Genomic DNA, 27,604 nt, shown 5'->3' on the forward strand with positions numbered 1-27,604 from the left:
TTTCTTTCTTTTCTTTGAATTGAAGGCATTGACTTTGCCCATGCAAAAGTTACCCAATAAACGTTTGTTCTTTTATCTTTTCCTGACAGAAAGCTAACTGAAGCATGAGGCCTCCTCTTCCTGGGAAAGGGACTGTGGTTTAACGTGGTGCCTTTGGACTTTGTGCTGACCACGTAGACTGGCCATCTCAGTATGGTTCAGTCTTACAATCAGCAGCTATGTAGCAGTCTAACTTAAAAGCTTGATGTTGCACTATTTTTATCCATGGATATGTATGTACATTTTGTCATCTTGCCTTTGTCTTTCTGAAGGTGTATAGTAGATCAATATAATAGTTACTTCAGAGTTTTAATGGAAAGAGTGCTTATACCGTGAACCCTGTCAGAGTGGTCATAGAGGAATGAAAGCTCGACTGCCATCTCCCTAAAAATGTACCTTTACTGATACTAAGACCAACACTTCTTCTCGGAAATGAGCCCTTACTGTATATCTTAACCTGACATTTATCATAATTTTTACTACTTTAAGCCACAATGCCAGCTCTAAAACCCCCACTTATTTTATTTATAGTGACTCGTACTTTGGCACTGTTTTGAATGTTTAATTTGTAATTTAATATTTGCTTTTGTATTTTAGGTTTGCTTAAAGTATATTGGAATTTGATTTGAAACTTTCTCTTAATCCGAGCCTTTTGTTTTCTCTACTGCTGTCGCAAACAAGTAGCCAAAACAGGCTTTTAATGAAGGAATCTTTCAGTTCACTTAACACCCAATCTTAACTCCAGTAGCTATCTGTGAAAAGGCCACAGCTGTAAGAGTGTGTCTTGAAATGCACTAATTGGCCTGTACTAAAACCAAATATTTGATGTCATGAGTTCTTTTTCAAGAGCATTTTCAGTTGTCAATTCCCCACAAAATGCAGAGGTGTCTGTGAAGTGACAGAAATGGCATTATGCAGTTGTAGAACATAGCTTCTGGTTAATTTCATGGTTTGTGGGATCTTTCTTGTTTTTATTCAGTTATCTTTCTAAGAACGTATTATTTTCACCCAAAGCATATACTGTATGTTGCTGTCAGATCGACTTTTTGCACTATTGAGCCCCTTTCAGACGTGATATATGCACCGCTGGCTTTTCGTTAAAGTGCTGACATCCTGTCAGTCAGACGTAGGGTGCTTTTACATTGTTTCTCACAATTTACTCGTATTTAATCTGTGATATTTTTTTTTTTTTTTTTTTTTTTTTTGCGCTTGTTGTTCACAAATATTTAGCCAGTGACCTCCCAACTTTGAATGACTAGAATTTTTACGTTTTATTCAGTATGATGTGAAACCGACGACTGGGACCACAAAATCATCTGAAAAACTGAGCTGTGAAGAGGGTGTGGGCGTTTGTCTCATAGATTTAGGCACGATCCTAGAGACAGGTTGGCAACCACCAGTTACTGGGGAAAAATGAGTTTTCCCTGACCAGCTGTTTAACTATTAATTTCTGCTGTTGTCACTATGAACAGGGTATTTTTCTTAAGCGTGTGCGTTGCACGTAGTAGCTGCAGACACCACTGACGAGTAGCATTTCCTGTTACTTTCTGCACATGTTGTTTGTAAACTGCAGCATCTCAGCGGGCAAGTCTATGCCATCACTGCAAATTGGCAGGCATGCAGATGTCTTGCACACCATCTGCTGATGCAATTTACATCACTCAGACTTGCCTACGTGGGAAGTGGAACGCACCCATTACTGCATGTATCCTGCTGAGAGAGCTGTACCCTGCCTCTCCTGCACAGGCTCAGAGAGATGTTTGCTGTTGTTTCGAAACAGAGTTGGCGAGATAAAATCTCATTGTGTACCTGGTATTTCTGTTCAGGTCTTTCACTTGAGAGCTCAACAACTCGCAGGTCCACGCGATACGGTCGCTGTCCTAATCTCGCAAGTTCCTTTTAAGTTGCAATGCGACGCATGCAGTGTAGAAGTTGATACACTAATGTTGCAAGTTCAACATTAGTAAAAGCTTTGCCGTCGTGGCTTTCACAGAAGAGTGACCGGGGTCTTCCTTCGCACATGAAACCTACGTGTTTTCATGTCAGATCAAAGGCGAAGAGTGCACGTCTGAAAGGGGCTCTATATTTGAGATTAATCCCACTACGCAGATTCCTCCTCCCATATTTTGCACATCCCATCTCCCACTACCACTCCCCCCCCCCCCCCCCCCCCCCCCTTACTGTAAAACTAGAATCTGTTTGGTGCAATACAAATCCAGATGATTTATCAGTATGTAGTAATTATTTTATTGCTGACAGACGAATGGATGTACATGAGTACCAGTGGCCTGGGATGTTACTTCAGTTGTTTCCATAGCCATGTAATGTGATCTTAAAGGATTCTGCTATACAAACTATGTTTGCCCACCTGCGTTGGTCTCATCAGAGAAACAAAAATATAAGAATTTTTTTTTTTTTCCTCTTACACGTAATAGCATTATTTACTTTTTAAATGTTGAGTTGTCACTGTTTCCCTGGATTTTCTGTTATTTTCTGAAGTTGCAGCAAGGGACGCCGACCTCCACAGGAGCTCAGCTAGGACTAGGCCTGAGAGTTGATGGGGTAACACTAATCTTGGATCAATGTCATTGTTTTTCTGCCATCTGTCCAGAGACCGGCAGATCCAAGGTGTCCAGCTGTAGGTCAAAAACTTCACCCTTTAGGGTGTGTTGTGCCCGACTACCGTTGTACGCATGTCACTATGGTTGCCGTTTCAACATAAAGGAGGTGGGCAAGTCTCTGTCATTTGATAAATAACCATCAGCCCTTTGTTTGTTGAAGAACCTGGTGCTATACATCTGTTGTATATTTTCTTTATCATGTGTTTTTATACTGTCCAATACAGATGCAACAAACAGGTGTCTGTGACTGAACCAATAAAGAGTCTTTTGAGATAACCAGAGAGAGGTGTGAGTTATTCATTCATTTGTTGTTGTGGAGCCACTAGAACATGGGAACAAGTAAAAGTGAAATATAAGAATATTCTACAGAATGGTAATATTTATCACTTATATTGCTTTTAGTCTCTTGAAAAGAGACCCTGAAATAATCTGTTTGTTTATAACAGCAACCAAGAAAAGGGCAGAGCAAAAAAAGACAGGTGGTGGTCCTGCACCCCCTCATCAACAAGTTGGTTAAGTAAATAATACCCTCACGGGAAGATCGATATCTCTCTATGAGCACACTGTCGCGCTGAGCTAAAGGATCCTGTCTGTCCCGCAATATACGCTGAATTCTGAAAACTCTCCTTATCAATCTTGCACCTTCCGCAATGGGTTGGTCGCGTATACGGACAGGACATGGCTGCGACAGGCTTCCCAAATCCACCTTCGCTTTTATAGCCGTGGTTTCTCATCTTGATTACACGAAGTAATTTACAATTACAACTCTAGAATATGAATTACATCTGAAATAATCAAATACATGAAATAGAATGATTAATAGTACATTTCCCTTTTTTAGGAAATGACCTGTATGTATCTGTGTGACATCAATAAAAGGATCAAGTGCTGCATTATCTTTAGTTACATTGATGTTATTTATTTTTGGTAAAACAGTGGTAAAATATCGCTGTTGCTTTCGTATACATGAAGCGGACATACCTGAGTGTCCGCGATCTAATCCTGTTTACATAAAGTAAGCCTGCTCCCGAGCAGGTTTACGCTTACGGATCTGTTGCTATGACAGCAAGTCCCGGATGAGCTTCGGGGAACCGAACGATCCAAGATCACGCGAAATCGTCAACAATCAAATCCAGCTAACTTACTTAGCGAGGTACGAAGAACGGACCCCAGGGTCATAGTAAATAAGTTCTTCAACCAGTAGTGTGGTTATCCTTGCAGTCACTGTAAACACCGTTGTGGAGATCAGGGCAATATTTTACTGCTACTATTCATAACCATCATTACCATTACATTAATTATCATTTCATCAAAGCATTTATTCAATAGATTACACATGTTCTTAGTTAAGATTATTACACCTATCACAGAGAGCTTCTGTCTGGTAAAAGGCCAGAAGCGTCAACGGGCGGGGTGAGGCTGAGTGCGTTGGAGGTCGAGACACACACATACACACACACACACAAACAGTAGTTGGACTCATGTTTAGGTAAGAGTTCAAATAATAGTTTGCAAAAGCTTGTGATTGCAAAATTGTGTCTGCCTAAGGGACAGTTTGCTCCAGGAGATAAGTGAGAGTCAGAAGATTAACAGGAAGCGCCTGGCCTCGAGACGGAGAAGATGTCCTTTTAAATGTGTCAAAAGTCGTCAACATTTATTGTATTGTATCTGCTTTGGCGCATGAGGGGGCGTCATAAATAATACCCTGATGTTATAAAAACAGCTACTTGTGTATCACTGGCCGGAGATCGATGCTGTCTGTGCGCAGTGTTCATCTCCCCACGCGTGTGTTCATTAAAAATCATTGTTTGACCGACTCTCCTGGACCATTGTTGTTTTTGTGCTCACCCTCAATATTTGAACCCGCAACACCCTACAGGGTGTCTACATGTATTAATGTAAATAGAAAACAAAGTGAAAAAAACAAACAAAAATAAAGTTCCCACAAATAACTATACACCACACATTTAACATACTCGCGGTGTGGAGGGCCTTGAGTGCCAAAATGATTTAATACATCATTAAATTTGTTAAATTAAAACTGTTTAAACTTAATTACATGTAATTTCATTTAAAACACAATTATTTAATTTGGTATTTAATTCATTTTGACACTCGTGGCCCACAATAAAGGCTATCAGTTTGTTGTGATTAAGTCCAACTCATTACTTTTCCTTTTACAGTTCAAACACAATTTAGAAATACATTAACAATAAACTGTTCTAAATCCCTACTATATGATTACTATAGAGTGGGGGGGGGGGGGGTGGGGAAAAACAAAACAAAACCACCCATCATCAATATGAATATTAAATTAAAATGTAAAAGTAAATAAATATATAAAAATGCAAGATTAATCCAGTCCAAAAGTACAGCATACTTACAACATGCTGGGAAAACATTATTCTAATACCATAAAATTACCATGAAATACTTAAAATTGCTTACACTTTACTTACAGTATAATTATTTGTTTACCGTAAAAACCTGACTTGTTACTCTCCCTTTAAGAATTTATAGAAAATGTATGTAACTTCAAGCAAAACTGAAATACCATTTCCATTTTTATTCTGTAAGATTTCAATGATTGAGATCAGACCTCTCTGAATTCTTCACATTCGTGGTGATTAACATGGTTTAATTATGTACTGGTAGAGAGGGAACTGGTAAGGGAATCTAGAAAGGTCACATGGTTATTCAGGGCATTAAAACATGAACACAAAAGAAACATTTTGTCTTTGCTTCTTGTGTGAAATGGTGATTTGCTTTTTTCCCTGTTAAAAGTTATCAGGATATGTTTGCACTAAATTTTTAAAAAGAGAACAAGCTTTGTTAACTTTGATACATTTATTTAATGATTAAAATGACAAAACTTTAAACAACAAAAATGTAACTTAAGGGTAAATATGACTCATTGCCTGAACACTTGAGTCGATACAGAAAGGTAAATCTCTTTATTCAGGACACATTGGCCTCCTGGTTGATAAGAGGGTTGAGGTCCAGCTTCGTCTTCTCCAGAGCTGCAGTCTTGGCCCTCCGTGACGGACGCACCATGGAGGCCGACTCTGGGACATTTTCTCCATCGCTGTAGCCAAAGAGAGACGGTGAGACGAGAAAATGAGTAAATGCACTTGTGATGAATATGTTACTGAATGGGTGTTTTCTATTTTGCTAAAATCAGCAAACTCGCCTCTCCTCTGACGACTCTGCCCTCCTGTTCGGCTTTCTGCCACCTTTGGCTGTGCACGCTTTCCTCTGACCTGTGAAAACAAAGACTCGGGTTACCTCCCAGTGCTGACTCAACTTCTTGCCTCGGGCAGGAGAGGAGGAGCTCTAAAAATATAGTGGCACTGAAGGACTGCGGTTTTAGACGAGCATATAAAAACCCCTGCATTACCTCTTTTGGGTCTCTTGGCAGATTTTGATGGATCATCTGCCGCAGCCTCTGTGGAAACAGCAAACAGAGAACTCATTTTTCTGCATTTCCGCCCTCAGCCTGCTGCATTTTTATCTAAACAAACACCGAATGGGACGGAGCGAGTCATTTTTAATCTACTTAGCAACATGCTGGTAAAGTCATGTAATCCTTTTGCAGGAGCGCTTGTCACAAATTAGCATTTTAAATCTATTTAGACACACACTCAGGAGGTAACATAAGTTGGAGATGCTCCATGGGATATCAGATGGCCATTCCTATTTAAAGTCTGTGTTTGCATACGTACCATCTGCATTGACATCCAGGGGTTGTAACGCAGTGGTGCTGAGGAGCTCAGCCTGTTCTTTTGAGTCCGCCAGCTGATAAATCATCTTCTCCAGAGCACGGAGACAGACACGATCCTTCACCACCTGAAAGAAAGGAGGAGGGAAAGGGGTGAACTTAAACAATGGGCCTTTTAACAGACAGATATGCAGGTACAGCTCTGTGCTCCACACTACATGAGCTCGGTTTGATGGACTGCTGTGAAGGTTTTTCTATATATCTTGATGATTTCTGTCTTTTGACATTCACACACGTGACACTTTCACCACTAGGGGGGGAAGCATGTTAAAATGTTTTTGGACTTATAGTGCCATTTTCCTCCCGTCCTTTTAACTATTCCTCAAGAAACTTTACAACGGTGTCCTGGCAAAAGGTAAAGAGGAATACGTTCTCGTTGACTTTGTTTAAATGAAGATTAAACTGACTCAATCCACCTTGTGGTACAAGCTGGTATTACATTATAATACAGCCCAGTTTAGCTGACCTTCAACTCCACAGAAAACACATTTTGTTCATAAAGTCGGAGCTGCTGTTTTCTCCACTTTATTCTAATGAGAGGTGTAGTTAATTCTGGAAATTTTTCAACTGTTTTTAAAAACACAACATGGACCTATGATGTCGTTCATGTGTCCCGTTACAGTGGCTAATGCTATGTTCACAATCAAAGTCAAAGGCATCACACTGCTTTAATATCTTCATTTGAGACAGTGGTGCTCACAGTCGCACTCTAAATGTGACCACAACAGCTCCACCCACTTGCTGTTTAAACGTTCTGTTTGCAAGGACAAAACAAATCAGCAGAAGTTGGTTTAAAGGAAGAAGAGCTAAAAGAGCTTATTTCAGATAAACCGAGTAGCTGCACAAAGTCTTAGTATAAGGTAAATAAGGATTATTTTAAACTGTGAATCAGTCCCAGGATATAAAATATGGAGCTTGAAATGAACAGAACATGTTCAATACTTTGATTTTGTTTTTTTGGTTGAAAACAAACAAACAAACAAACACAACAACAACAAAAAACCCAAAGAGCTTTTTTAATTGCAATTTTCACAGCTTTAGCTATAATTTGTGATTAGTTCTCACTCGTGTTTGCATCTTCTCTTTTTGGGTGGAGTAACTAACGAATTTCTACCTCTGTTTAAAGTTAGCTCAGAGAAAGCTTTTGCGGTCTCTCCCAGACCAAGCAGCTCCTGAGCATCTATAGGTCCCTCCTTTATGTTCTTTTTCCTTTTCTTTGTCAAGTTTTAGCAGTCTGCTGTTTTTTGGCAGTACCTTAGTTTAGCTTTTTATTTATACAACCTCGTTAAGGGTTGTCCTCCAGCCCATTGTGTGGCTCCCTCAGTCTCCTTCCACCTTTTGTTTCTTCCAGGCCTTCATTTCGTTTTTTGTTGATATGGTGAACTTGTTGCCAATATCACGTGGACTACGTTACAGTGGTGCGATAGCAGTAGGCTCACTTGTACAAGCTGCTGCAGCAGCGTCTGCAGGTCCTCCCTGACGGTCTCGTCTCTGCTGAGCTCTAGGTTGCTCAGAGTCTTTGCATAGAGGCGCACCTCGGGGGCTGTGGGGTCCTTCAGCATCTCGCCACAGATACGCACAGCCATGTAGTCATGGACACACACCTCCTGAGACATACACAGGTATACAAATACAATTATTCAGAGATTAATAATAACACTCTGTTCTGCTCACGCTTACTTGACCTGCAGTAATCGTGTGAAACATTTTGCAGACTGTTAGCTGGTATTTCAGGGAAGATGTATAACGAAAAGCTCAGTGAGGCAATAAAAACATCCTTGGTGTTTTCCTTGAACAGAGCCACAGACCCAACAGCAAATCCACACTCCTAATATAATAAGATTATAAATAGCTTGTTGGAATTTGGGTTTAATTTAAAATCTTCCTGAGTCTCTTCCTCAGTCTCCGATGTTTCTCACCTCAGTGTTAGTTGAAGGTTTAATGAGAGCTCCCGGGCGAGTCAGCTCAACAAAAAGCTCGACTACATTGTTGATGTCCACCTCAGCGAGCGGAGACGTCGCCGGAGCGTTCATCAGAGTCCGAACGGTCAGCAAGAAACTCTCCTCCACGACTTCCTGGTGAGCCCTGAAGCATAAAAACACCATTTTCATGTCACATGATCAGCTGGGGGAGATTCCATGCCAAATAAAAGTGACCACATCACTCAACATGCACATTAGTGACCTGCTCTCGCGGGTGTAGAGCTGGAAGAAGACGCCGAGGCAGTGTCGCAGGCGTATGTCGTCCTCTGTGACGGGATTGTACCACAACAGCACCAGACGGGACAGCATCTTGGCGCTGGAGATGCGGCCCGTGTACATGAGTTTGGCCAGGCCCTCCGCTGTCTCTGTCCGCAGGTCGGACACCTGAAGGATGTTCCCAGCACATGTATCAGACATCTATAAACACCCACATGCATACTGTAGTTTCTGGAGTAAAATATCTCAGCCTCACCTCACTGTCCAGGAACTCTGACAGCATCACAAGGATACTCTGTGCGGTGTCCTCTGGTACGTCCGCCTTCTCATCAGTTGCAACCGCCATGTCATCGTCCTGGTTCTCTGGTGAGGATTGGGAGGGCGGGGCCGCTTCAGTGGCAGCTGTTTCAGAGAGAAGCTGGAAGCCAAACAGCAGCAGCAGGTCGATGATGTCCCGCAGAGCACTGATACGGATCTTTACCTCATCCAGCTGAGCTATCTGGAAACACGCAGATACACACAGAGCACTTTGAATCAAGAAAGCCTTTAATACATGTGCGTTTTCTGTCAGTGAACAAAAATGACTAGAATCACCCCCCCGACTCCCCTCCAGCCTGCATAATGTTGTTTATTTTGCAATTAGCTACATTTACAAAATAACTGAGGATTAGTTTGAGCACAGCTCTTAAGCTAAAGGCGTCATGTTTAGTTTATTACATGTTTTTTTTTTAAGAGATTAATTAGCAATTATTTTATTTTGCAGAAAGACTGACAGTAACTGAATTATTAATGTCATTAACCTCTTAGGACCTGGCGTTCACATATGTGGACATCATTTGGGTTCTCTAGACCAAAATACTAAATTTTGCTCTGATATCCACTTACGAGGACATTATACTGTCACTGTTCTATCGAAAGTTAAAACGAATGCCCTCATATGTAAATCTCATTTTTCTCAGAAACAAAAATCAGGTGAAAAAAAAAAAATCATGTAATTCTTTGTTTTTACAGTCATCAGGTTCCAATCAGCCCAAATAGCAAAGAGAAATTAAAAATGCATGCCATGAAAGAGTTTGGGACTTACGAGGTTAATAATCATTTAATCCGATTAGAAGGGAAGCAGCAATTTAAGTGTGGAAATGATATTAAGGCTTAACTTTCTGTTCATCGTGTAGCATCCTTACACATATAAACAAAGTGTTTCAGATACCTGAAACACATCTATAAGAAGTTACCTGTAGCAGCAGGACCATGTGGGTTTTGGCTAGCTCCTTGCTGTGCAGAGCACATGTTCCTAAACACACCACAGCCATGTTGCGGACAGCAGGGTGTGCGCTTGCTATGCTGGGCAGGATCTGAGATGCAGGAAAAAACAGTGAAAGCAATCAATAAGGTTAACACTTAACCATTGTTAATAAACTGTGCATTGTTAGTAACAGATAAGAATAAATGATAACAGCTGTTATTTATTTACATACGTTTTGTAATATAGGCTTATTACTGATGAATGGGTGTGAAATAATAATAATAATTTTATTTATAAAGCGCTTTCAAACAAAGTGCTGTACAACTAAAGGGATAAATAAAATAAAAGCGATACAGGTAAGAGACACAATAAAGTTAAAAACAATAAAAATTTAAAAACTAAAAGCCATAGAATTAAGACATATAGGATAAGGTGAACAAACGTGTCTTCAACTTAGTTTTAAAAACCTCCACAGAGCATGCCTGCCGAATATCTTGAGGGAGGTTGTTCCACAGAAACGGGGCACGAAAAGAAAAAGCACGCTCTCCAATTGTCTTTTTTAGGAACTTTTAGAAGGCCAGAGTCCTGAGATCGGAGAGCACGAGATGGAGCATAAAGGTGTAAAAGGTCGGAGAGGTATAGAGAGGCACCTATAGGTGCCAATCCGTTTAAAGCCTTGTAGGTGAGCAGCAGGACCTTAAAATCTGCTCGAACCTGACAAGGTAGCCAATGCAGAGATCTCAGAACAGGGGTGATGTGCTCAAATTTCCCAGTTCTTGTTAAAATGCAAGCAGCTGCATTTTGCACCATCTGTAGACCTCTAAAACTTTTCTTTGGTAGGCCAGAAAGAAGAGCATTGCAATAGTCAATACGGGAAGACACAAATGCATGGACAAGAACCTCTGCAGTGTCGCTTGACAAAACTTGTCTGATTCTGGCTCATGTTCCTCAAATGATAAAAGGCAGTCTTTGTTATCTCTTTCACATGAGATTCAAAGGAGAGCACCATGTTGAACCACACACCCAAGTTTTTTACCTTGTTCCTGCAATTTATGGCACTGTCATCAATTTTCAAGATGAAATTTTGGGACAAGTGCTGAAATTTGTGTGGCCCAATGACCATCAACTCTTTCTTTTCAAGAAGCAAGAAATTATCCGATAACCAGCCCTTAATTGCAGATAAACAACATTCTAGTTTAGAGACTTCAGCACAGTTCCAATGGTTAAAGGAACATAAAGCTGCAGGTCATCAGCGTAACAATGAAAGGTTACAAGAACGTAAAAGAACACCAAGAGGTAGCAGGTACATAGAAAACAGCAATGGTCCAAGTACGGAGCCCTGAGGGACCCCATGCCTCACTGCACAGGTCTCGGACAGATCATTTTTAAAACTAACAGTCTGAGACCTCCCAGACAGGTAAGATCTCAGCCATGATAAAACATTTCCTGTAATTCCAATAAAATGTTCAAGCCTATCCAATAAAATGCAGTGATCCACAGTGTCAAACGCAGCACTTAGATCCAGCAGTAATAAAACTGAAGTGCGATCATTGTCTGCATTTACCAGTAGATCATTTACCACTTTTACTAAAGCTGTTTCTGTGGAGTGATTTGGTCTAAAAGCAGACTGAAATGGTTCAAACAGATTGCTTGTTGACAAATGCTCAGTGAGCTGCTTAAAAACCACTTTTTCAAAGACCTTAGACAAAAAAGACAGATGTGAGATGGGTCTATAGTTTGCAACCATGTCAACATCCAGTCCAGGCTTTTTCAAGATCGGCACTACCACAGCTGATTTAAAACATTCAGGAAAGACTCCAGTCGTCAATGAAGTATTTAAAAGAAACAGAATGTAGGGTCCTAATACTGACCACAGTTCCTTTATAACCCATTTAACCAAGGCAAAGGGTTAAATGACATTTTTTGACATTTCAACTTCCCTACGGGAGCAACAGCAAATAGTGCTCCAAGTCATCAGGATTCACACACAATATTCTGCACAAGCTCACAGACTACCTGACTTGTCAGCACATGTACGATGTTTCGCTCCACACCTTAAACTTCGGACAGTTCTTGCCCAACTGATTCATGGACGGTACCAGCAGGGGCCGGTTTTATCGACTGAACCACCAACAGTTCAGCATCACTAACAAAGAAAGCTGCGAATTCAGGAGAACCGAGTGAGTGAAACAGCATGACCCGATTCAAACCACTTTAACCTCTGTTAACCGCTATTAGAACAAATACTGCAGATGTGCCTCATCATGACATCCATAGTACAGTGTACATTTAAACGTGATATGAAAATATTGTCACTACTATGGGCATTTCTGAGAGTGCGAGCCAGCGTGTCAGTACCTAAAAAGTTGTGTTTTATTCCCCTCATCAAAATAAGTTATGACTGTATGAAATTTTAAAAGCTGAGAAATGGTACGTGACACACTTCTGAGAATAAAACAAATAGGGTCTATGAGAAAAACACATTTGTAAAACAGAAGAAATAACACATGAATTCATTGGTCAAAAACTTCCATCTAACCTCAGTATCGAATACAGAATTATTTATTTGTTGATTGGTGACAGATGACTGTTTCTTTCTTCGTTTTTTTTGTAAACAACTTGATATGAAAATCTTCAGCTTTTGGACTTTGTGGTCTTGAGTTTTATCAGCAGCAAAAACAGTCTGTTATTTTTCTTGTGAAATCCCCTGATACTTTTTATGTGATAAATATTAAGAAAAATGAAAATGTTTGGCCAGTCTGTATGCACCGATCAGACATAACATAATGGCCTAATACTGTTCCCCCTTTTGCTGCCCAAACAGCAATAACCTGCGATCCTCAGTGTATTCAGACACCTTTCTATCAGAACAAGCATGAACCTTTTCAGCAATTTGAGCTAGAGTAGCTTGTCTGTTGGTTCAGCCTTCACTCCCAACATGCATCAGTGAGCCTTGGCTGCCCCTGACCCTGTTGCTGGTTCACCACTGCAGATCGGGAATACCCCGACAACAGCTGCAGTTTTGGAGATGCTCTGCCCCAGTCGTCTGGCCATCAATATTTGGCCTTCGCCAGACTCACTCAAATCCTTACACTTGCCCATTTCTCCTGCTTCTAACACATCAACTTTGAGAACAAAATGTTTACTCACTCCCTAATATATCCCACCGACTAACAGGTGCCATGATGAAGAGATAATCAGTGCTACTCACTTCAGCCATCAGTGGTCATATTGTTACGCCCGCTCTGTGGATTTAGTGTCCCTTGTTTGGAGAGATGCAGTTCTGAAATGTCTTCAGGCAGTTTTGTACAAACAGGATGTTTAAGTTCTCCTCAAAGAGGGCATTTGATGATAGGTCGGGTAATCCATTCTTCTTCTTCTTCTTCTTCTTCTTCTATCTGTGCAGAGTATCCTGTGCCACATATCATCTGTGATAGCTGACATTTATTTTGCCTTCCTGCCCGCCAGTCATGAAGCTCTTTATTCAACACTAACTTATCTTGGTCTCACAGATCTTTTTCTGGCGCCCTCAGTTCCCCTTAATTGCTTTTTCTGCATCACATTTTTAACGGCTGAAATTTCAATCTGGAACTACGGTGGTATCTCGTCATAGCCCGCCTCTGCTTTGCAGCTATCAGTTTGTTTCAACACCCACCAAGTATAAATCGTCTGAATGAGCAAAGTTTGAAGACTCAGAGAATCTGCCAGCTCTGAACCATCATCAGCTGTTTGGTTATGTGCATTGAAGTCTTTGGGAAAACCACCCTCTGGCTCCCTTCATCTGTGACCTCAATAAACTTTCATATACAGCTCATGCTCGTGTCCTAAAAAAGGGATATTTTTAAATGCTTGTTTTCTACAGGGTGGCGTCGGCTCAACACTAGCATGAAAGAAACTGAAGGTTTCTGGAAAAACAGATGTACAAACTCAGATCTGAAAAGGCGATCCTGCTGCCTTTACTATAGATCTGCATGTTTAGTTACGACACAAACTCAAGTGCTTGTTTTGTTTTTACCAGTGAAGACATTAAGGCGCTTGTGGTTGGACCAATCCGGGTCTTGATGTTCATTTGCTTCAGCAGCTCAGCACACATCGTTAGACACCTCAAAAGAGTATCTGGATCATTCTGCAAAGCAAACAAACACATACCATACTCACCATTTCATTTTATTAAAACGCATTTATTTTCTGTCATATGGATGCGTTTGGCTCATATGGAGATGGATGGTCATATGAACAAGGTTTCAAATAATGGAGGTGAGTGAGCAAAAAGCTCAAGCTTCTCTAAACCAGGTCAGGTCATAGTAATTTCAGTTCATGGGTCACATACAGACAGATCTGATCTCCACGGGGATGCACTAGTAAAACTATTGCATCACACCCTATGATGTATAAAAACAGGGACAAATTCAATGAAAAGCCAAAATCTCCACATGTGAAGCCTGTATGACGGTTTATTAAAAAAACAAAACAACGAGGACAAAAGTTGTCTTTATGACTCAGCTTGTTGGGATCTAAAAATACTGAAATTATTATAAACTGTGTAACTAGTGCTGTAAGCTTTAATCTCGTTAAAATGACGCTAACGCTGCAAATCTTCATCAGCAAGTTAGCGCGGCTCGCCCTGTGCGTGGGGCTGCATGGTGTCAACGCGTTAGCTCTTTAAAACGTTAGCACCGTGCAGCCCCACGCACGGGGCAATCGGCACTAGCTCGCTAACGGAGATTTACCAAGTTAATGCGGTTATGGCATTAATGTCATTTCAATGAGATTCACGCTGACAGCGATTTGGGGTAGCCATCATGCAGCTCTGGCCCTGAGCTCACTAACTCCACCCCATGGAAACTTGGCACCAATATGTAGAAATATTTGGTTTTTATCGCGACTTCATGAATCAAAACTTCAGGCCATTTTCTCCATTTTAAGTTATTTTCTCAGAAGTTTGAGTGATTGTGTCAAAATATTGAGATAATATCCAGAAATCTTGACTTAGGGTTGGCATTTTTCCCTCCAGTGGCAGAAGCAAGCCCCCATACCTCCTGTCTGCTTGGGAAACCTTCAGCTTACAAGGGGTAACAAATCAGAGCTGGCATAAACAGAGGGTTGCCTTAAAAGGAGAGGTCCATGAATGGAGCTAGAGCTGAGCAAAAACTGTACATTTAAATGCAGAGGTGATGTTTCTGTGTAGCTTAATACCTTCTCTGTGCGGACCTCCTTGTCAGCCACTTGGTTGCTTTCAGCAATGTCCTGGAGAATCTGGTTCCTGCGATTTTCCAGATCTGTGATGGAGTTCTTCAGCTCTGCCGCCTGGCTGAACTCCTGGGCGGAGATGCAGTCCTCCAGAGTTTGTTTAGCCTCTAAGATACGCACCTTCACTTCTGCAAGCTGGGAGCGAAAAGAGGGAAAGAAAAAAAACAAAAAAACAAACACAAACAGGTCAGACAATAAAAATAAGAGGGGAGGGTCATTCTTCAGCTGAAGCACGCTCAAGAGAGGACTGTTGAGATGGAAAACTGCACCTCCGCAAACAGGAAAAACAACAGCTGATGCTCTGGAGAGGCTACAGCCCTCTGGAGCCTTCTTTGCCTTTACTCACTGAAGAATAAAAAGATGGGAGAGACCAGGTGCACAGAGCGGACAGAGTAAGTGAACACCTGGGCTAGGATTAACTTTCTCAACAGCCATTTTGAATCCAACAGATTTCAGTATTTAGTGAGGAAACTAAGGTACAGTCACAACTGAGAGTAATTCCCTCAGAGCGTACGTGTGCATGGAGCTTAAGCAAAGGGAATGAAGCAAAGAAGGGAGAGCTAATGAACCAGGATTTACCAGGCAAAGATACGTTTAGCGTACATGACATTCACCATCCACCCCGCTAGTTTAAGTGGGCTTGGCCTTAAATATAAACCATCTGCCAGCTGGATGTAGAGCAGGACAAAGAAACAGAAAGGGAAGGAATATAAATGGAGCAGAGAGCAAAAAAAGGCAAAAATCCAACTAATTAAGAAATTATTAGACTGTAATCTGGTCGTCAGTCTACATGGTGTCCTTTAATAGAAAGGGATTTTTTTTTTGTCACCTTCTCACTTTTAACTTCTATAAAGTAGAATTGTGCAAAGACGCTGTTTAGCTCTTCTATTTAATCACAGTGAGACAACTGGACGGGTTTCCAGAATCAAATTGCTTCTGGGCGTTTTCATTTGGCAGAGTGTCACCCACCTGGACCTGCTGCCGGCGTCTCTCGTTCTCATCCACTGGCTGACTGGCCCCTGTGATGGGCTCCCTCACGTCGGAGATGATTTCTGCCACCTGTGCGACACAAAGCCAGCTCATTTAAACATCAATCTGAGGGTCAATGATGCCACAGCTGAGAGGAAACCTGCTATATTTTCTGACACGTCAAACAAAAAGACCCCGGTGTGTGTCCATCTGGAACCACTGATAAATAATTACAGCCTTTATCATTTCATTTCTGACTAATTGGTCTGTCAGCTGGATTCATAAAGGGCAGTGACATTTATATTTCCCCTCGTGTGCAAAAGGGGAGTTTAGATAACATGACAACTGACTATACAGTGAAGTTCATGTTTAAGCCTAACTTACAGTTTGGATGCGTCTGTGGTCATCGGAGATGAGGTTGAGGAGCTTCTCAGTGAGGAGGAAGACCAGAGAGGAGGGAGTCTGAGGAAGAGCCAACATGTCCTGCAGGACAGCCAGTACACGCTTCCTACGAACATGCACAGCTCAACCGTTAAATGAATAAACAGACTTCAAAAAACTAACATTATGAATCTCCTACCAAATTAATTAAGTCTTATATATAAACAAGAGTAGTCTCAGAGTCACAAGCCTAAAAACTACTAGCGTTCACAGACACACTCACACCATTCACACAGAATGGAGGAGTCGAAGATAAAGCCAGTGACCTTCACATTATTAGATGACCCGCTCTACACCCTAAGCCTCAAGCTGCCACTACGAACCAGAATCTAGTTCCAAAGCTAGACTGACTGCACAGGTTTATTACTTCCGAGGGATGAAACCCAAAAGTAAAATTTCACGCAAATCTGACCAAAGCCTCCTGAGCTATCCAGATAAACAGACAGGCAAACAAATCAAAACAATATTTAATTTAATATTTAACCAAACAGTCAGCTCACTGTCTAACCTGTCACAGCAGCTAATCTGGGTCTGAAATTTATTCATTAATTTATCTATTAGCTGCCTGTCAGAAAATAATCTTTACTTGCAGTCATTTCTCAAACAAAGAAAAGACAATACTTTCTTGTATGAGTTTTGTCAATATGAAGATCTCATACACTTGTTTCTTATTTCTGGCCTGCTGTTTGGGTAGGAAACATCAGAAGGGGGCTCTAAAAGACTTATACCATTTTGGGCCATATTTGTTAGGACATGCTGATTAATGAAATACCAGACTGTTTGCATCACCCTCCAAAAACATCCTTCCTCTTTCCCAGCTGATTTCCACATGCATTTTAAGGTATTTTGCATCCGATTCACATTCCTCAACCTTGTTCTCATCTTACCTGCCACCCTCCTCGTTGGTGTCCAGACAACCGATGAGATGGATGAGATGTTGCGAGATGAACTCTTTGGTCATGACAAGCTCCACTTGGTTAAAGTCGGCCCTCTGCTCCTCGGACAGCACAGGCACGGCCTTCAGATATCTACAACAGTCAGAGTCAGACAACAGCAGCTCTCAGAGCCCATTCATTTAGAATAATTCCGCTACCCTGACAGCATAAACAAAATTAACGCTTCTCCCAAATGTCACGCAGCAGAGCCAGTTATCAGTCAGCGGTGGAGTGACTTTTAACCAACCAGCTACTTGTCACCTCACTCAAATTAATAAACCCATTTTACGAGCAGACAAATGTTAGATTTGCCAATTAGTTAAATCAAATTCATTTGCAGAGCATATCACACGTCAGTATTTCACACACTTACATACACAAGCACTAGACTGGTGATAAAACAGCTCTGTCAGTGCACAGCAAGGGTAGCAGATGAGCTGTCAGTCTGCTTGAGTATGGCAAAAATCAGCTATGATCACTTGGATCACTACTGAGATCGTGATTACCCACAGACTTTGGAAAAAATAGAACTTTATAAAGTGGATTTCTTTGGACTATAGATATCACTCAAATAAAAAAAGAAATAAAAAGCTTTGGCTTACACAGCTTGGCAGAGAGTTAGGGGCATAAAGCACCACGATACCAATTTAGGCAACAAAACCAAACAACAACATCATTACAAAAATAATGAGGTGCAATAATTGTCTGGTTTTCATATTTGCTGAAAACCACAACTGTTACTATAAAAGATAAAAGTCTAGAGGATTACAAAAAGAAACCTGCTGCTGCAAATGAGATAACTTATCTGTATAATTAACTTGTTAATAAACAAAAGACACAGAAAACGTCAATTTAACAAGGACTGCGAAGGATAATGGTACCCATCAAAAGCAAATAACATTATTTAAAAAAATAAACATGAAGGTGGATATGTCGTGCTTTTCTTTATTGTTCCACTGGTGCATGTTCAAATTAAACATGGCAAAAGTTTCAACTAATGGGTTCAGTGTGAGTGTTTTGAAGTCCATGCAAGCTCAGGCTTCAGGCTGCTCTAAACATGAGCTCCAGATATCGATCCGATATTTGGTCGGATGTCGGTGACAACGTGACGATCTGTGGAGAGTGGGAGAGCTAATGGCAACGCAACAACAGCATGGAGGTGTTTCACTCAAGCTACACTAACTACTTTTATTTGTGATTTGTTTAATTTAATTTAACTGCAAATTGTGGACATTTCAGCTGCTATGACTAAAAAGTCCTAATGAACTCTTTCTCACAACTGGAAAAAGTTTGATTGGTACATACCTGGATTGGATTGTACTTGACCTGCTGCACACTAAGGGCGTGTTAAACTGATTACTACTGTTTTTAAAGTATCACGTTTTACTCTTGTAACACACCCATTTTTATGTGCACTGACCATGAGCAAAGCAGGTTAACTTGTCTGGATGTAAAACTATATTTTATAATAGCCAGGTGAAGTTTAACAAAAAGCAGTCAGTTAGCCTCGCTGTTATATAAGCTTTGAGTTAGCCACACAGTTACATACAGAACGAGCTCCTCTGAGAACACCGGACCTGCCTTCAGATACCTAGAGTTACAACACAATCATTATGGCAACTGTATTTTTTTCCCCAAATAAAGCACCACAAAGTAACTAAAAGCACATTAAGTGCCCAATAAAATATTCCATAAATTCCACCAATATGAAAAGTTACTTGGTCCAGAATTTACACAGCACAGCAATAAGCAAGAAAACCACAATTTATAATCCAATAACAGTGGCTCTTCTTACCCACAGAGGTAGTCGGCATAAGTGGCTGCATCTGGCAATACTTGCTCCAGCATTTCATCACCATCATCTCCTTTACTCCTGATGAACTCACACAGGGCTCTCCAGTAAAGCACATTTTCACAGGTCAGACTTTCCTTTGGGATCAGCCTCCTGTTAAAAAACACACACGATGATCTCTAACTTCAGACATTTTATTTATTATTTGTTAGACAGAGGGAGAAGTGGGAGTACCTGTTGTCGAGCTCTACTTGGTTCTGCAGCAGCTCTTCAGTCGGGATGTTTTTGAAGATCGCTTTCAGGGTCTCCAGAGCCGTTTCTGCGCAGTTTTCCACATCCAGCCTATGGAGCAGTTCAATGATGTTCCCATCCAGCCGAAGCAGCCAGGCCGGTAACAAACGAGAACAAACCACCTCCCTTACCGCTTCTGAAAAGCACACAGGCTATCAGACACATATACAGCAGGACCATTCCTATCAATCGAACAAAAATACTAGCGGTGCCCAGTTCAGCACACTAGTTGATACACCGACGGTATCAATTTGAAACTCTTACGTCACTTTATTCTCAAGTTATCACATTTACAAGATTTTCGGAAAACTTGACCTCTGACCTTCTGGTCAAGATCACTGAGATTTAAACTCGTCCGAGATTTTTAGTAAATTCACTTATGTTACCAATTTCAAAATCCAAGGCAACTTCCTTCTCGAGTTATTGCCTTCACAAGATTCTCAGAAAACCTGACCTCGAGGTCAAGGTCACAGATTCAAATTGTGAGGTAGATACACTTCTGGTATCATTTTGAAAGCCCCACGTTGCTTTGATGTCGAGTTATCGAATTCACAAACTTGGATGTCAAAGTTCAATACCCCATCAGCCTTTAAAAGCCGAGGGGTAAAAAAGGGCTCAACTTCTCCAGTGTGTTTTTCATTTTATATTTGGTAAAGAAATCTCTTTAAATTTTAGATCACTCATTATTCCAAAGAGCTTTTTGCTGTATAAACAAACATTTTTGACAATGAAGAAAAAATAACTGGTGTATTAATAATTAAAACAATAAGAAGCAGCTTTGATTAGGGTTTTGCGTTACTTTAAGTGCAAATTTTGAAGTTAAAAATGCATCTTTATAAAAGTAGTATTATTTAACCACAAAAATCAGTGTTACCTGAGGTGTCATGGAGGCCTTGCTGCAGTAGGCTTACTCTCTGTGCAATGCTAAGGGCTTTAATGTGAACTTTGTCAGCCAGAACCTTAAATAGAAACACACATGGAAGTTTTAGTGCAAATCTCCGTAATCAACCAGCCCTTGCAGTGGATACATATTTTTACATTCATAGGTACCTGATACGCCAATTTGCGAACATTTTCTTTGATGTCTCGAGTGCGCTTGAGTACTTTGAGGAGGGTCCGAGGGGACATTGCAATACAGGACAGAACGGCACGTCGCACCTCGGCATTAGTATCGTTTTCCAGAATCAACATAAACGCTAGAAATAGAAAATAATTCCGCAGTTAGAGTGACAGTAACAAAGATACACAAACACAAAAACAAACAACCACGTGACAATAGTTACTTTCTAAGAAGTGAGATTCAAGAGAAGATTAAGAATTTAAGACCATGTAGAGGATGGGGATTCAACACATAATTTTAGATAATAAGTCACAGATTTCAGCATTTAAAAAAACAAACCATTGATGGTCGGACAGTCTGGATCTGTTGGCTGCTGAAGGCGGGTCATGGCCAAAGCAGCCTGAATCCTCACATTGGGGAATTTGTCAGTGACACGGACCAGCATGGCTTGGTGGATGCGATCAAAGAGATCATCGTCAATCTGTGCATTCTCAGCCATACTGCCCAGCAATTTGTTGATCAGCTGACACGCTCTGAAACGTACTGCATGACTATTGGCTTTGTGGGACTGAGAAGAAAGAAAGGCAGGAAACGAGATGAGACGGTCATTAGAATAAGAGCGAAACGCACAAAACTCAGATTGGGAGGGAAAAGGCAGAGATACAAGAGTAGTTGTGAACATGGATTGGATCAGGATAAGTGTATGAGGAAAAACAGATGTGAATACATAAGGAATAGAAAGAAGTCATATGGGAAACCACAAAATAAAATTGAGAGGCAGTATAGACAAGAATCACATCAAAGCCTTTGTGTTCAAAAAGTCAGAGCAAAATCAGAAATGAACAAGTTTTAATTTTTGTGGTTAACAGATTTGTTTAAAAAAGAAAAAAAAATGATACATTTTTAACAAATCATCATCAATAGGTCAAGAATTTGCTGGTCAGTTCATTAACAACACCAGAAAACAGTGCTCACAGGCATAAACTAGCATTATAATGTTCATACCTCCAACAGAAAGTTGAAGATGAAACTCAGAAATGGATGATCGTCCTCAGCATCATCATCTTCTTCTTCTTCCTCCTCTTGTTGCTGCTCCCCCTCCTCGTTTGTTTTAGGTGGAGACTGGAAACTTGAAGCAAACCTTGCAACGAACTCGATGACGTTTTCAACTGCAGGTTCACGCTTGTAGACAATCATTGCATACTTCAGGTAGTGCGCAAACTCCTCATGGAACAGTGATTTATCCTCAAGCTGAAGGAAGAGACAGAGGAAAGAAGGGTCCATGCTTATGAGATCAATAATAAGAACCCAGGTCATCTGAAAGACTTATTTAACAATCCAGACATCTCAGTTAATCTGAGATTAGTATGCTTTCTGTCAAACAGTTTAATACAAACACCTTACAAGCACTTCAAACTTCCAGAAACTTAAGCAAGAAAGAAGAAAGATGGAGCTGCCAGACAGGAGAAAAAGAGGAAGACCACAGAGAAGATTCAAGCACGTAGTAAAAGAGGATATACAGAGAGTACCGATAGATGTGACGGAGAATGAAAACCTGTGTACAAGCTTTAATTTCACTTTACTGTATTTCTTCTAAGAAGAAAGCGCATTTATACATTCTCGTATAAACCGAGTTATTTTATCATATTAAACGATGCACTCATTAATCCAGGATAATGTGAAAGACATTTAGGAAGAGACTGATAAGAAAGCATCATCTCGTACCTTGTTATAGCGGCTCTTGAGGCTCGCCACCAGCTTTGCCTTGTTATTGTGGCCCTTCTGAGCTCGCTGAAACGCCTCCTTGATGTCTATTTCGTTGTCCGCCGTCATCTTTCCTTCGCAGAAACCTAAACTAATACAGACAGCGATACAATGAGCCGAAGCAGGCTTACCTAGAGTAAACTCTGTCAGAAATGTCTCTATTAGCTAGCAGTAAAGGAAGCCGCCTGATGGTCTCTGGTGTCTCATTAGCTTCCTAAACCCACCTCGAGAGAATTACCAGTGAAACGAGCCGAGAAAAAAAACACAACGCAACGTAATTAAGTCACACACGACGAAGTCCCTAGAGAGGCGTTTTATAATTATCAGACATGAAAAGTAGTATTAAAGCCAAAAGCTTAACGCGTGAGCTTTAAAACGTACCTCTTGGTTAGTTTTCTTCTCAACGAACAACCGCCTGTTTTTGAATTTTACTCTCGCGAGAACTGAGATGTTTGCGTACGTACGTGCGTCACGTGTATGGTTTATCCCTGTGTATGCCAAGCGGGTAAGCGATTCTCTGGAGGATATAGCAGACAAAAAATTTTATTTATTTATTTTTATTTATTTATTTAATCTGATAATCGAACAATGGATATTTGACCTCTTGTCGCTGCCATATTACAATAATTGTTTTAATGAGAAAACAACATAATAAAAGCTTCTCAAATGTTTTAATTAAAAAGAGCTTGTTTCTGCCACTAAAAATAATAATAATTAATTTAAAAAAAATTTAAAATGCAATCCGGCTTTCTAACTCAAAATTCTGAGTAAATAAATTTAAATTTTGAAATACTAGCCCAAAAGTTTGACTTATGGATGCCAGAATGTATATATGCCTAATATATTAGTCAAATATCATTATCAGTTTGTTGAATTCAATCAACCCATTGTCAAATAAGATGGCTACTGAATGATGCTGGATGTCATATTAATGTTTTACTGGGGAAATATTAAAAGATAGTGTGATTAAGATATTTGGAGGTTTTATTCTATAGATCAAACCCACTGAGAAAACACTGATGGTTTTTTTCACGGTTTTGAAATATTTAACAGATTTTGTAGATATGCAAAAATGTAATTTAAGGGTATTTTTTGATTTCCTCTGCATTATGTTTATACTTCAAAATGGCATTAGACTAATAATTATTAGTTGAGTTCTTGTGTTTGTTTGTTTTGCCAACCCTTACCTTTTTTTTAAACTTTATTTAGCTTGGTTTCCTGCAAGGAACTAACTGAGGTGACTAACCACTTTTATGAAAGCATCTCTTTTACTTTATAACAACTGAAAACTTATTCTCCTTAAAACTATATAAATACATTAGGTAATCATGTGGATGAATTTCTGTTGTACTGATGTTTATAATTTAACCCATATGTGTAATATATTTGTCATTATCATGCAGCCAGTGTCCAGGGCCACAGCTGCTGGACAGCTGTGGAGGGGACAGCTCACCCATAAGGAGGGCAGAAACATGCTTCTGCACAGGCAGAGAGGGCTCCTTATTTTATGGCATCTATTTTTGGAAATTAATTTAATATAGATGGCACTCTGTCAGACTGTTTGCTTTAGACCTGTGTGCATGTAGGCCGGGGATTATCATGAAGGTGTATTATCTTATTAAATATTTATACAATACGGGGACAAACTATCCCTGCATTAGACCACATAGCTACAGCATCAGAAGCCAGAGGGATGAAAAATACCCCTGTGTATGTCTGTAAATCCTGCAAAGGTGACAAGAAATTGTTTGAGATTCAAACTCTGAATTAACTGTAAGGTAATAAACACAATGACTTATCATTTAGGTCTACATATTTAAAGGCTTGGTTAGCTGCTCCTAGTTTCTCCTGTTTGTTACATAATGTGAACCACCAAAGAATGTGGCCCAATAATCAGTTTGTTTCAAATAAACTGGGCTGTCATTAGATCAAAACTGGATTTATAAAGGTGGCACAGCAACACACACACTCTCCTGGGGAACATTTAGAAAAATGTTTAAGAGGAATGTTTCAGAAACTGAGAGATTTAGGCCCAAGACGGTGCGAGTCAACTGTGTCCAACAAAATTATCAGAAAAACGTAAGTGGCACAGAAGGTCTGGCCAAAGCAGGTATTATCCTGCCAAACTGCTCTGTCATAAATGTTTGTATATGTCTGTGCTTGAATAACACTCGGATGTGAAAGGGTTGATGCAAGCAGCCTAAACAAGGAGGATGTTATAATGGTTAAGTTGGTTTTGTATATTTCTGATATCATGTACACTTTGTGCCATAATTCACTGGCACTGTGGAAATAGGGAACAAAAATGAGGTTTTCCATGCTCACCCACAAACTAGCAATGGTCAATTTCTGCCTCTTCCTGAACTTGGTTTTGCTGGAGGTCTCCTCTAATTAAGGAGATGTTCTTCTCATCATTGTCGAGGGTGTGCTCATAGGAGGACCATCTGCTTGTTAAGTTTGTCTAATATTGTAGTCTTTACCTCACAATATAAAACGCCTTGAGAAAACTGCTTTTTTTGTGAAGGGATAGTTTAATTGAATTGTATATTTTTCTCATTTTTATTGTTGCTTATTTGTGACACTTTTTATGCAAACAGCTAAAGCCAAAGGTTTTCTGCCGATCTGAAAAAGTGCCATATTATCTCCGGTATCATATCTCACCCTTCTCCAGAATAACCACACACATTTGAGTTGATCCTATCATATCAGGGTTTACTTCAGCATCAGCTTAAAGGCCAAGAAAATCTTGCATTAGAAATTGAAGATTTGAACTTAAAAGACAGTGTTCAATAATTAACTCAAGCACTTTAACAGATAACGTGCCTCACAGGCTCAACTTTATCTGTAAATTCATTGCATTTATAAAAAGGATGCAAGGACCAAAAATGATCTATCCTTAAACACAATTACAAAAACTAGACACTTCAGATTATCACATTTATCCTACGTTGTGACTGCCTGCCCTCTCCACGTCCTTTCCACCTTGGACCCTTGTGTTTTGTCATTCATTCTGTCTTCTGTGTGTATATATAGCCCTGCCCACTTTGGGAAGGGGTGAGGCACCCACCACATTGAAATTTGATCCCCACCTCCAAACATATTGTGCTATTATATCCATGCAATAACAGACAAAAATTGCAGATAAATTACAACCGGAAAAACTGTTTTCTCCCCGTCAACACATCACTGAAAATGTATATCTGCATAATGTTAAATAATATTACATGCAGTAAAATCTATTGGTTTAAAAGCCTGGTTTTGAACGATGGACATCCTCTCACGTACCTTTCCTTAATTTCTTTAAAAAAAGAAGAGTCCACTGTATTTTTGTCAGTAGTTACCTTTGTGCACATTAAAATCATTACAATTCACTAGATTTTCAACCAGTTTCAAGTGATTTTTAGTTCTGAAAGCATATTCTGATTTCCCATGAGCTCCCTCTGGTCGGTTATAACCCTTGAAAAAAAAAATCATGTTAATGTCCCTGCATTTGGATCCTCTCATTACATCCTGACACTCTGCTGCATTTTTTTTCAACCTGTCTCTGTCAGTCCACCAAACGCTATGAAAAACCGCAGCAACACATTTCTGGAGCAGGCTACACCTTTAAGGTGGAGAAATGAATATTTAGTAAATGGAGTCCACTCGTATAGTGAGTCACTGCGCTCTCATTTGCTTGCAAGGGTTTTCTTTGAGACAACGAGGTGTGCATGTGTACTTGGAAAGTAGTGTGTTTAAGAAACAAATGACTGTGTGGGAAGTTCCTTCATCTGTGCTAATCCACCCTTTATAGTGAGTGCTAGTAGTTGTTCTTTTTTTTCAATGAAATCAGTCCACAGTCAAAGCATGTGGTTTATCGTGTGCTCGTAGTCCACAGCAACTGACACTGCCCTCAGTGCTTCCCTTTTATCTGACTGATGGAGTAAAATCACACGACTGGACCCCAGAGACCCCCTCCTCCTCCTCCACCTCCCATCCGCGCGCTGATCGGCATTGATACAGCAGCTCCGGTAGGGGCGGGGCAGCACTGCAGCAGTGCGCCTCTCGAGCTGTCTCCGGTAATGTTCCATAGGATACGCACGCCCCGCTCCGCCCCTGCCGCGAGACAGGTGGTCGGACTGTACGCCTTCATCCTCCAGCGCTCCCTGTAGACTAAGAAGGAGGGGAAAAAATCCGTTGACAACAGGAAAAGGGTCGGTCGGCGCGAGCGCGTCCCCGATGGACTTCCAGCGTGTGACCTCGGCGATCACCGGGCGGGCAGCAGGAGAGGGGGGCAACAACGGGAACGCACGAGGAGAGCCCCGGCGATTTACTCCCAAATGTTTTGCAGCGGATTACTCGAGATGCCGTTCGCGGGAGAGGGTGTGCCGACGGGGGAATGAGATGCGCAAGTAAAAAAGTTGACACGATTTCTGGTGGGGATTTTCATCTGCGAGGCGGCGGGATCATTTCTGACTATCCTCCGGGCTGGGAAGTTCCCCTGGGGGGCTTCGTTATGGCTTCAGGCGCCGGTAAGGCTGCACAGCCCCCCGGGCCGGGCTCCGCCGTTAACGGGACTGCGGCAGAGTTCTCCAACATCGAGCAGGAGCTGTACGACTATCAAATGCACAGCAAGATGTGCAAGAAGATCGCTCAGCTCACCAAGGTAAGACCCGCCGGTGACACCGAGAGAGGGAGGGAGGCGCGCCGCCCGGATGTCACTCCTGTCAGGCTGACTGATGATCCGCTGGCTGCCTCACACTCAGACACGGACGGCGCGTCAAAATAAATGAAAATACACATGAAATCCGTAGTTTAAAATAAATAAATAAATAGTAATTAAAAAGGAGCAGGCTGGTAATAGAAGCTATAAAGTCGGTACATAGGTCTACACGTTTTACATTCTCGGGATAACGACGGGAAAACTTGGATCAGCTTCGTGACTGACAGCTGCAGATCCCGAGCACCAGACATCAGGCAGCAATTAGAGCTGATGCAATTTTAATCAATCAGTAGATTTATGGATTACCTTCACCGTGCATCAATTTATAATCTGGGCGTTTAGGATATTAAAACAATTCCACAGCTCGCTGGGCCAGAGCCCAGGGTGATGCTTCTTTGTCTGACCAACAGAGAGAAAAACGACTCCAAAGGTGTGCTATCAATTAACTGTGGTGTGAAACAGATGAATCCCCACAGTTAATTAACAGCTTGGTACACCAACATGGCATTTCTCTGTGT

The 27,604-nt window shown here is 40.8% G+C and overlaps 3 protein-coding genes across 10 annotated transcripts in view; 2 read left to right on the forward strand and 1 right to left on the reverse strand.

Moving 5' to 3' along the window:
* The window catches only part of lcorl (ligand dependent nuclear receptor corepressor-like), a 30,957-nt gene extending 30,287 nt beyond the window's left edge, over positions 1-670 (forward strand). For both annotated transcript variants that reach the window (XM_026170990.1, XM_026170989.1), the window contains exon 8: positions 90-670. In XM_026170990.1, the coding sequence (XP_026026775.1) occupies positions 90-97 (8 nt within the window). In that variant the 3' untranslated portion in view covers positions 98-670. The remainder of the gene's footprint in view (positions 1-89) is intronic.
* A 4,929-nt stretch (positions 671-5,599) lies between these two features.
* ncapg (non-SMC condensin I complex, subunit G) lies at positions 5,600-22,871 on the reverse strand. Of its 3 annotated transcripts, none has more exons than XM_026170993.1 (22): positions 22,766-22,871; positions 22,346-22,470; positions 21,626-21,871; positions 20,960-21,188; positions 20,611-20,756; positions 20,435-20,519; positions 19,504-19,696; positions 19,273-19,422; positions 17,430-17,570; positions 16,486-16,609; positions 16,102-16,191; positions 15,079-15,267; positions 13,898-14,008; positions 9,872-9,991; positions 8,893-9,135; positions 8,623-8,804; positions 8,358-8,523; positions 7,878-8,045; positions 6,383-6,506; positions 6,058-6,105; positions 5,851-5,920; positions 5,600-5,745 (listed from the first exon to the last, which is right to left on the reverse strand). In XM_026170993.1, the coding sequence occupies exons 2-22, from the start codon at positions 22,451-22,453 to the stop codon at positions 5,619-5,621; spliced, it is 3,060 nt and encodes a 1,019-aa protein (XP_026026778.1). In that variant the 5' UTR covers positions 22,454-22,470; positions 22,766-22,871; the 3' UTR covers positions 5,600-5,618. The 3 variants fall into 3 exon arrangements, with proteins under 3 accessions (XP_026026778.1, XP_026026777.1, XP_026026779.1); XM_026170992.1 differs by having other exon boundaries at positions 22,346-22,475; XM_026170994.1 differs by lacking the exon at positions 22,766-22,871 and adding an exon at positions 22,609-22,759.
* A 3,510-nt stretch (positions 22,872-26,381) lies between these two features.
* The window catches only part of fam184b (family with sequence similarity 184 member B), a 31,920-nt gene continuing 30,697 nt past the window's right edge, over positions 26,382-27,604 (forward strand). For all 5 annotated transcript variants that reach the window (XM_026171012.1, XM_026171015.1, XM_026171014.1 and 2 more), the window contains exon 1: positions 26,382-27,029. In XM_026171012.1, coding sequence (XP_026026797.1) covers positions 26,763-27,029 — 267 coding nt within the window. In that variant the 5' untranslated portion in view covers positions 26,382-26,762. The remainder of the gene's footprint in view (positions 27,030-27,604) is intronic.

The sequence above is a fragment of the Astatotilapia calliptera genome, chromosome 6, assembly GCF_900246225.1.
Source record: "Astatotilapia calliptera chromosome 6, fAstCal1.2, whole genome shotgun sequence".
NCBI lineage: Eukaryota > Metazoa > Chordata > Actinopteri > Cichliformes > Cichlidae > Astatotilapia > Astatotilapia calliptera.

What these genes read in the sequence shown, in the direction of transcription:
- ncapg (XM_026170993.1), bottom strand. Translation starts at nt 22,453, where the DNA reads ATGACGGCGGACAACGAAATAGACATCAAGGAGGCGTTTCAGCGAGCT. An exon ending in AGGAGGTCCGCACAGAGAAG is followed by an intron (nt 14,009 to 15,078) that starts GTATTAAGCTAC and finishes TTTGCTTTGCAG; the next exon opens with AATGATCCAGATACTCTTTT. An exon ending in TGCCAAGAGACCCAAAAGAG is followed by an intron (nt 5,921 to 6,057) that starts GTAATGCAGGGG and finishes TTGTTTTCACAG; the next exon opens with GTCAGAGGAAAGCGTGCACA.